Raw genomic sequence first — 10,093 nt, forward strand, 5'->3', positions numbered from 1 at the left:
AATTTGAAATAAAAAAGAAGAGTCTGTAGTGCACCGCCAGACCTGAGGGGGGCGCCACTCAATTATTGAGTAGATCAGTAAACACAACGACATCAGCGGGGACGGAAGTGTCGACTCCATGGTCGCTAGCCTTAACAATAGCCTGTGAATATTCTTATTAACTGTCTCTGTAGCCTTCACGTATAGTAGAAACTTTCACGTTATTATTGCGATAACAAAAGTTACTAAGCCGTGACTTTGCTCTTTGAGTCTCTGTGGGAAGTTAACGTAGCGTAGAAATGACCACGTTAGCATTAGCCTTTAGCTAGGAGCGTATTTGTCGGACAGCACCATATTACTGAATGGGCGCCTGTGAATGAATGAGCAGTATTTACGTTTGACAGGTTCACAGAAGTGTTAATTAACAACATATTGAGTCATGGCTACTGGTGCCGATGTCAGGGATATTTTGGAGTTGACTGGGGGAGAAAATGACGGTCCCATCAGCAAGAAAGATCTCATCAACTCCGACAAGGTGAGAGATGATAAGATACCTGTCCCTGTACTCATGAGTAAACCATGTTATTTTCCCCTGATTTAACACTCTAGTCAAAGAGTTACACAGGCTGTGGGACTCATGTCATTCACACTGCTAGAAATTCAGAAGATTATGTCGCTATTCTGTGCTTAAGTGCATCACTAGAAGATAGATAACCAATTTCTCCATCTTCTATCTCAGAAAAAATCCAAGAAGGCAACAGAAACGCTGACCTTCAAGAGACCAGAGGGAATGCACCGAGAGGTTTATGCTCTGCTCTATTCGGATAAAAAGTATGTAACCTGTTTTGAGTTTGTCCCCCTAAGACTTTGATTCAAACTTGTGTGTAATAATAATGCTCTATTCTTTCGTAATGTTTTTAACTTCTGTGGACATGATTGGGGCAACAATGAGAAATGGAAAGCTTTTTATCTCTTCCATTGGTAATGACTGAAGAAGAAAAGATGACCACAATTGTTATTACTTTCTAGTGTGTAAATCAGAAATGGAGATCAATGTCAGCCCTGTGAGTGGCATGTTCAGCCAGTCAAGCAGTGGAAGGGTTAAATAATAAAACCTTACAGAAAGAAAGAGCTTATTTGTCTGTTTTGCAGCATGTTTTGTATGACGCCTCTCTGTTGAGTTATCAAGGCTCATAACTCACACTGCATCTCCCAGCCAATAGGCTGTCTGATCTTGCGTAGTGCAAAGCCGTTTGCTCTTTTTTTATGTTTTTTGTGTGTCATTTATTTGTATGTGCTGGGTTAGGGTTAGGGTTATATCCTAATTACACTGGTTAGAATACAAAATAGAAAAAGCAGATTTTCCACATATTTTGTACCCATGCTTTAACAAAGACATGTTTTTCCTTTTTAATCCCCAGAGATGCACCCCCTTTGCTGCCTAGTGATACTACTCAGGGCTACAGGACAGTCAAAGCCAAGCTGGGCTGTAAGAAGGTGCGTCCCTGGAAGTGGATGCCCTTCACTAATCCAGCTCGCAGGGATGGGGCTATATTCCACCACTGGAGACGTGTGGCAGAGGAAGGCAAAGACTACCCTTTTGCCCGCTTCAACAAGGTAGGGATGACTACCTCCTCTTAAGCGTAATCACTTATGGAATACAAACACAAAGGAAGGATTTTTACAACTGTTCATCTTCTGTTATTTCCTCCTTTTCACTCATATACACTTATGTACTCTTTATCTTCTTCATCCTGATATATTCTTTCTATTCTCCTGTCTTGTAGACAGTGCAGGTGCCAGTGTACTCGGAGCAAGAGTATCAGATGCATCTCCATGACGATGGCTGGACTAAAGCAGAGACAGACCACCTGTTTGACTTGTGCAAGCGCTTTGACCTCCGCTTTGTTGTTGTTCACGACCGTTACGACCACCAGCAATACAGAGTAATCACTCCTCTACAGCACTCACATTGCCTTTCAATGAGGATTTATTGCAAAAATCATAATGCTGTTATTTAAAGCACATATTTTTAGTGACATTCTTCTATTTATGCTGTTCAGAAACGTTCTGTGGAGGACCTGAAAGAACGGTATTATAATATTTGTGGTAAGCTGACCAAAGTACGCGCAGCTTCAGGGACAGAGCCCAAGATCTACATCTTTGATGCTGGCCATGAAAGGCGCCGCAAAGAGCAACTCGAGAAGCTCTTCAATCGCACACCTGAACAGGTTAGTAACTTTCTAATTGGACTTGGATTCATCATCAACATCATCATCATGAACATGAACTAGTTATAACTGCAGTAATCAATGCAGTAATGCCTTATTTGAAAACAATTGCAATGTGCTTATAAGATGTTTCCAGCCTTTCAGGTATAAAATTGCACTTCTCTTGTTTTTCCTGTAGGTGGCAGAAGAAGAATATCTTATCCAGGAGCTAAGGAAGATTGAGACCAGGAAGAAGGAGCGTGAGAAGAAGACCCAGGATCTGCAGAAACTCATTAAAGCAGCTGACACAACCACAGAATTAAGGCGAGCTGAAAAGAGAGTTTCCAAGAAGAAGCTCCCACAAAAAAGAGAAACAGAAAAACCGGTATGTGAGCACTCATACAAAAGAAATGTTTACCAGCAAATTTAAACATCATTGATGATGATGATGATGAGTGTTTTTTATTAAGCATTTTATATTATTGAGAAGAAACTGAGAAGGCTTTTGTGTCTTAACTTGCAAATCACTGTAAAGGCCTGATTTATCCAACAATGATTATTTTAATACTGTTCGGTCTATCCAAAGGGGTGTCACATGCTGTCTATCATTAGTTATTTCTTCCTCCTAAGGCTGTTCCGGAGACAGCAGGCATCAAGTTCCCTGACTTCAAATCTGCAGGAGTCACACTGCGCAGTCAGAGGGTGAGTATAGCTAAGCCTATTAAGGTATGAAAGCAAAAAAAAAAAAAAAAGAGAGAGAATTCTGAAACATATCCTCAACTTAAAACTTCACTTTGGCTCTCAAATACAAGTGAGTAACTTAAAACATCAGTCTGAAACAAAAAACAAACATGAGACTACAGGTTTGTCAGAAATAATAGCATAGAAGTTATAACTCCTCCCTGTGCATACATTTAGAATTGGAGTTTGTGCAAAAACGTCAAATAGTTGGGATTTTTAGTTTTTTTTTTAGGAGATCAGCTAAGTTTTCTGTGAGCGACTTTTAATGTCAAAATGATTTTAGTGAAGCTTTACCCTGCAGTTGATGTATGTGAGAAACCAGAGTGTCTGACTTGAGCTGGCTATCTCTCATTAGCACTGAGATGATTAATTCTGTTAGTGACTAGCTAATATCTGTAAGAACTAGCAAGGGGACTCATATTCATCTTCAAGACTGATGAGGAGCTGCCGCTCTCTATGGAAAATGCATTAGCACAGCTAAAGGAGTGGAGTGCCCCTCTAGCTAATCAGTCAGACAGACTTCAGTGGATAAAGACATTTTGATCTGGCCCGTTGAAGTGCATTTCATACGAATTAAAAGCCCTGAGGTGGAGCTGTTTATCCTAATATGCTTGGCACCTTTAAATCACACCCTTGTGTGTGTTGCTGTGTGTGTTTGTCGTCTTCTTCTTTTATTTTATTGAACAGGGACAAATGCATTAAACATTATTTCATACAAAACAGATGTCATGCATACGAGTTTCTAGCCAAGGCTTATTTGCAACCCCTGTCCCTGGTTGGGCCTTTACTGTTAAAACAAAAGTTCAAGAGCATAGTTGAAACAGTACAAAAATGTTAAAACACAGAACATATAAAAAACAAAGACAAAATAAAGCAAAAACACTAGATAGATAAAGACATGAAACTAGCATAGTACAATAGTATGTAAAAAATTAATGTTCACAGGCTTGTATCAGTTTCACCATTGTTTTGCTTGTGTGTTAAAACCTTGAGCCCTGTCAATGTTTTGATGGTGGTGGTAATGTATTCCAGAGTTTGGTACCTATTACCGAGAAGGATGACTGTCCGAATGTTGTTCTGCATTTCGCTGTTCTACAATTATTGCCTATTATGCCTATATAGTTCTAATTCTACCGTTTTGTTTGTTTAACAATTGGCAGATTATTTCTGGGCCAAAGTTGCTCACACACTTGAAAGTAAGTTTTAGAAATAAGAAGCCTACAAAACTGTCAAAACTTAGTAGATTATTTTTTTTGATAATTGGGACCTATAATGACCTAATGGTTGCAAGTGTTGTTTGGTTAGCTTGGCCCCAAGTATTTTATACAATATGATAAATGGGAAAGTACCATGGCATGCATGAACTGTTGTGCTGCCTTAAGGGGTATATATTGTCTAATCAGACGGAAGCAGTTTAAATGAGTTTTGACAGTTTTGCACAGCCTCTTCACATGTCAATCAAACTTAAGTTGAGAATCTAAAACCATCTACCTGATCTATCTCTATCTCATTAATCTCCAGAATTTTCATTGGCTTTCCTCTTAATCGAAAAACACTGTCTTCTTATAATTCAAGGCCAAATGGTTATTTTGAAGCCATTGTGAAACACCAGACATTTCTTTTGATAGTATTTCCGCTGCTATCCGAGGAGTTTTTGCAGATACATACATACAATTGTGTCGTCCGCATACATTTGGCATTTAGCTCCTTTGCAGCTGTCGGGTAAATCATTAATATATAAACTAAAAAATAAGGGGCTCAGTATCTTTTCTGTACTTGGACCCGGAGCAGGAGATATTTTTGTCTGCTTTTCAGGTGGTTGACGAGACATATTTTCCAACACGCGCTGTGTGCGTGTGCGCGTGTGTGTATGCGTGCGAGATAGTTCTGACTCTGTTGGTAGACCAGATTCACCTGTGGAAAGTGTAGAATCACAGGTGAGTTGTTGAGGATCAGACAGCAATTTCAGATGGAGCATGTCTGTAAGTTGCCTCCCTCTGGTGGAAACATGCTGCATCAGCATTGGGGGGGTGGGTGGGGGGGTGGGGGGGGTGGAGAAGGCCCTTGGACAGTTCACCTCTTTGATCCTGTAGACCACACTCATCTGGGTGAAGAGAGGAATCACAGATGGGTTGTTGCAACTCAGTAAACGGTGGTTCCATTTGAAACATGTCCATTGGTTCAGTCCCTCCCGTATAATCATGCCGAACCAGTGTTGTTTCTGCTGTGTCCAGTTGCGCAATCTGACCAGGGGTTGAATGTCTTAATGGACCAGGGTTCAGTTGTATATCCCCACTAAGTAGCAGCAAAAACAGTAGTGCTGCAAGCCCTCCATTTGCTTCTCTTGGTGATTTGTTTGCTGTCTTTTCCATTGTAATTTTCTTTCTGCCAGAAGATGGAACTAAATATCCATGTCCAAAATAATTAAGTCTTGGTGTGTTATTCAGTGGAGTAGAGAGTCCAAAAGGAGATGATTGATTACTTGCTAAACAAAGGCCTTGAACAGGTGGAGCAATCAGAGGCCACATGCAGAGTAACAGTGTCCAAACATATCAATTTTCTCTGTACCTGTTGTTTGAGTCTTGACTTGGATTCAGACATTTCTTTGAGTTGGAGCATTTTTGTTGAAAAACAACGACTGAAACTGGGAAAAGTGTTAAAAATGAGGAAAAGTATGGAGCCCAACAAACCACACCAGCCCTCAGTGGCCATCTTGTCCCCCTAATCATTGTCTGTGTGTGTGTGTGTGATTTAGATGAAGCTGCCAAGCTCTGTAGGACAGAAGAAGATCAAGGCCATTGAGCAAATCCTGATAGACCAAGGAGTGGGTAAGTGTGAAACATTAGCAATCTGCAAAATTTCAAAGTTTCACATTTTTAACTCTCCTCTGCAACAGATTTACCATATTAAGGTCCTAAATGGGGTATTTAGTGATCTTAGCTTGGTGTAACAACCAACATTTTTGAAATGTGTACAAGAGGACAGGGCGGCTTAACAGCAGTGAGATTACACATGGGAGCTATTTCTTGGCAAACACCACCAGGTTGCAATGGCTGCAATGGTAGCATCACAAAGGACCTGTTGTCACTTTGACGTTGTCAGTTGTCTCATGACATGAGAAGGTTTTGAAGATATCATTCTTCATTTGCGCCAAGACTAATAAGCAAGGCATAATGCAGCTATCTACACTATCTATTGGGGCGTTTCCACTAGTGCCTACTCGGCTCGACTCGGTTTGGTTGCGTTTCCACTAGCGCTAGTACCAAGTACCAGGTACCATTTTAGTACCTCCTCGGCCAGGGTTCCAAGCGAGCTGAGTCGAGCTGAAAATGCGACGTCACCAGACTGCAGACCACTGATTGGCCAGGGAGCGGCGTCACTTGATGAGTCACGAAAGCGACTCGTTCACAAGAATCAAACCTGCCGTTTTTAAAACCCTGGAAACAGAGACCGGGCGTTTTTATTATTTCTGTGAACGAGGTAAATGGATACACGCAAACCAAATGCTCCATGTCCTTAGTTGTGTCTTTGTTTGTGCCGTATACAAATTACGCCACCGGAGTTTCGGGCCGCCTTGCTATGACGACCCCGTCCACTTTGAGGTGGTACACTACTGTAATGGAAATGCAACCAAACCGAGTCGAGCCGAGTAGAGCCGAGTAGAGCCAAGTAGGTACTAGTGGAAACGCGTCATAAGTGTCTCACTGATACAAAAGGCCTGTACCGAACAGCTGGAAAAATATGTTCATGAGTTACACCATCATCTTTTACTCACTGATGTAACCTCACAATTGTAAGTTAGTTCTGAGGTGTTTTAATCAAAGCTGCAATCTCATTTTCATTTATCTTTGCCTTTGTCTTTCTGTGGATCCAGATCTGAACCCCATGCCCACAGAGGAGATTGTTCAGATGTTCAATGAGCTGCGAAGCGACCTGGTGTTGCTGTATGAGCTGAAGCAGGCCCACAGCAATTGTGAATATGAACAACAAATGCTGCGACATCGTTATGAGGCCCTTCTGAAGGCCGGCAGTGGTGGTATTACAGGGGCTGGACCAATGGCCTCAACGCAGGTTGGAGAACTCAATGCCACAAACAGCACTACAGCATCCACCCCAGGAGGTGAAGCTCAGTCCTGGCCCAGTGCAGACGACATCAAGGTGGAGGCCAAGGAGCAGATCATTGATGTTGTAGGAGCACCACTTACCCCCAACTCTGTAAGTCCGCACAGCTTAGACCCAAACTCTCCTCAAAACCACCAAAAACCAGGTGAAGATATCTTTCTACCAGAGCTGATTGAGTTTAAGCTTATAGCTAAATAGATATAATGAATAGGCAGAGTAGTGCATGAGCGATTAGACTTTAAACTGCTTTCCTCAAAAAACAAATATACAAATAAATAAAATAACTAAGTGCAGATTAACTACCACTTATTGTTTTTCGTAACATTAATTATTTAACTAATGCACAAATGTATACAAAAACATTTTATTAGATATTTTTTATCACAAATCCCTCATGCAGTATGCGGCTGCCCCTTCCAATATCTTGTTTAAAACAAGACGAATGGCATAACAAATAGTTTATTTCTAATGATTAATACAATAGACAAATGAAAACATTTCATAATAATCTTGGCTATTTGATAAGGGGAGATCTTTTTATCGCTAAAAGAAGAAACCAGCAAATAATTTGTAATATGTGTGTCAGAATCTTTTTTTTACGGCTGCACATCTGAAGAGAATAGACGGTATGAAGAAGGGAAGCAACTGAGCTACTCATGTACGAACTAATGAGTTTTATTATGAAAGGCTGATTTTTCTCACCTGAGTTTATAGTTTTCTCTTTTATTTTTGGGCCAGCAGCTCCAACTGAAAGTGTGCAATAATAGATAATAAATTATGTAGGCGTTGTGGACATTGCTAAGTTAATCAAAGTGAGTGTCAAAAGAAAAAACAACTACTCATAGTATTGGACTTTTCAATATTTGTAGGTTGTCAAGTCTGCTCAGCTTTTTGCTCTCTAGTCTCAAGTCAAATTGAGTCTCACAGCAGATGAGTCCAAGTTTCAAGTCTACAGCTCTGCTATCCACCTTGTGCATATGTTAAATCACTTTATGACACATGCATTTCAAATGCAAGTTTTTTTAGATGGATTATTTGTAACATGGCTGGAGCATTGAAATCACTTATTTTGGAAATGGAAAAAAAAAAAAAAGCTTGTTGGCCAACTTCATCCTGTACAGTAGATGGTAGCATATGTCCTCCGATCTCTCAGACATGACTGTCTTCACACCCACCAGGCCAGCAGTGGGATCACCAGTGTCGAGCACAGCACGGCATTGAGCACTGGTGAATTCAAATTGGTAGAAAAAGGAGCAGATAAAGGAACAACATAGCTCTCAAACAAGTTCACTGTGATCCTCTCATTCATTATGCAGCATTCAATATTGGTGGCCTGCAGTTTGTAAACATGGTCTAAAAATGGCCATTGATTGTCAAATACTTTCATGACTAGTAGATATGCTATAAGAGGAGGAAATCCCTACCAGACCCTGATCTCAATGTTTTGTGCCACACATTGCAGCGCAAACGGAGAGAGTCGGCCTCCAGCTCATCTTCCGTGAAAAAGGTAAAGAAGCCTTGATGAGGACGAGAGCACCGGCTGGTACACAATGGAGGACAAGGGACCGTGCTAGTTACTCTGGTCACAGTGGAGACGCCCGCAAGTTTTATGGTTGGACAAGAGGGACACAGGGGAGCAGCACACCATGTTACTGTCCATGTCTTATTGAAACACTGCTGACTCTAAACACACACACACACACACACACACACACACACACACACACACACACACACACACACACACACACACACACACACACACACACACACACACACACACACACACACACACACACACACACACACACACACACACACACACACACACACAACTTTTCACCTACCAACCTCTCCAACCCCTCCCCATCTGGCCTACCCAGCATCTTTGTGACAAAGGCAACAACTGAGTGACATTTCATTCCATTACTGCTCGTCTCCCTGCTTCCACCATTGCTCGGCCCTAGATGAGGCAAGATCAACTGTAAATTGCCAGGCTGAGCTAATCGGGACATGGGGAAGAAGGTGGGAATGACTGAGTAATTGAAATGAATTGAAATGAAAGAAGAGACTGTGAGTGGGAGGACCTGAGCTGCAATGCTCATTTGACCCATCTGAGGTTTTCTGGTAGCCTAATCATGCCATAGTGTTTACTGGAAATGTGTTTTTGTGTTAGCCTTTAGTACCCCTGGTAGCTCCCTCTCCACCCAGAGTGCGTATCACTCTCTCATAGATGGTGTTTCCATCTGCTGCCTGTGCTTTATGTTGGACTAGTGGGTCTGATTTGTGTTGTTTGTCCTCAGGTGACCTTGAAGATGCTTTAGTCAATGATATAATAAACCTCATTGTTTTCTTTTTTCCTGCTGCGTGTTTATGCCACCGTGGTCCCTTTCACATTTCAAGCATCTGTTGCTCTTTCTCAGATGAGATCTTAACTTGGAGGTAATTAGTGTTGAATACATATTTGCTGGGGAAATTGTAGGATCGTGACTTTCTTACCTTACCTGTCATCTAAGTTAAGTGACAACTAATGACTTCATTAATATGATAATTAAGCAGTGATCATTCTTAGGTTGGCACAGCCACTGAAACTTCATTAGGTCTCCTCTCTATAATATTGCTAATTGCGTGTCAATTATGTCGTTTAGCCTACTTAGACATTAATTTCTATGCAAATTTTGAATACCCTTGCCCAGAAGAGGGGAGCACTGTGATCTGGCCTACTGTGTGTGTGTGTGTGTGTGTTAATATATTCACATAGATGTATAGTTTGTTAAAATTCACGTATTTCAGGTACTGCAGTCTGCATACGAAAATCACATGTTGTGCTATATAACTACATAATAATTACTAAATTAAAACTAAATATAGATCGATGGTCAGGTTTAAAAATACAGATATTTTGTTGATTTGACTGTTATTTCAGCAAAATAAATAATTTACAGCTTGGATCCTCTCCAACTTCAGAGGCCATTTTTGTTAACTGTCGTGGTTGAAAACACTATAATATTCACCCAATGCTGCATCATCACCACCTTCAA

At 41.0% G+C, this 10,093-nt stretch overlaps 1 protein-coding gene across 2 annotated transcripts; it reads left to right on the forward strand.

Moving 5' to 3' along the window:
• The first annotated feature begins 108 nt into the window (after positions 1-108).
• Positions 109-9,412, forward strand: dmap1 (DNA methyltransferase 1 associated protein 1). Of its 2 annotated transcripts, XM_070832295.1 has the most exons (11): positions 109-514; positions 719-810; positions 1,401-1,596; positions 1,767-1,925; positions 2,043-2,210; positions 2,389-2,574; positions 2,820-2,891; positions 4,091-4,126; positions 5,686-5,758; positions 6,805-7,145; positions 8,515-9,412. In XM_070832295.1, the coding sequence occupies exons 1-11, from the start codon at positions 419-421 to the stop codon at positions 8,572-8,574; spliced, it is 1,479 nt and encodes a 492-aa protein (XP_070688396.1). In that variant the 5' UTR covers positions 109-418; the 3' UTR covers positions 8,575-9,412. The 2 variants fall into 2 exon arrangements, with proteins under 2 accessions (XP_070688396.1, XP_070688397.1); XM_070832296.1 differs by lacking the exon at positions 4,091-4,126.
• Positions 9,413-10,093: the final 681 nt, after the last annotated feature.

This window comes from Pempheris klunzingeri, chromosome 6 (genome assembly GCF_042242105.1).
Source record: "Pempheris klunzingeri isolate RE-2024b chromosome 6, fPemKlu1.hap1, whole genome shotgun sequence".
Lineage (NCBI taxonomy): Eukaryota > Metazoa > Chordata > Actinopteri > Acropomatiformes > Pempheridae > Pempheris > Pempheris klunzingeri.

Bases quoted from the DNA above. Each gene is read 5' to 3' on its own strand.
- dmap1 (XM_070832295.1), top strand. From the start codon at position 419: ATGGCTACTGGTGCCGATGTCAGGGATATTTTGGAGTTGACTGGGGGA. The intron at 515-718 runs GTGAGAGATGAT...CTTCTATCTCAG, and splicing joins ATCTCATCAACTCCGACAAG to AAAAAATCCAAGAAGGCAAC. The intron at 811-1,400 runs GTATGTAACCTG...TTTAATCCCCAG, and splicing joins CTGCTCTATTCGGATAAAAA to AGATGCACCCCCTTTGCTGC.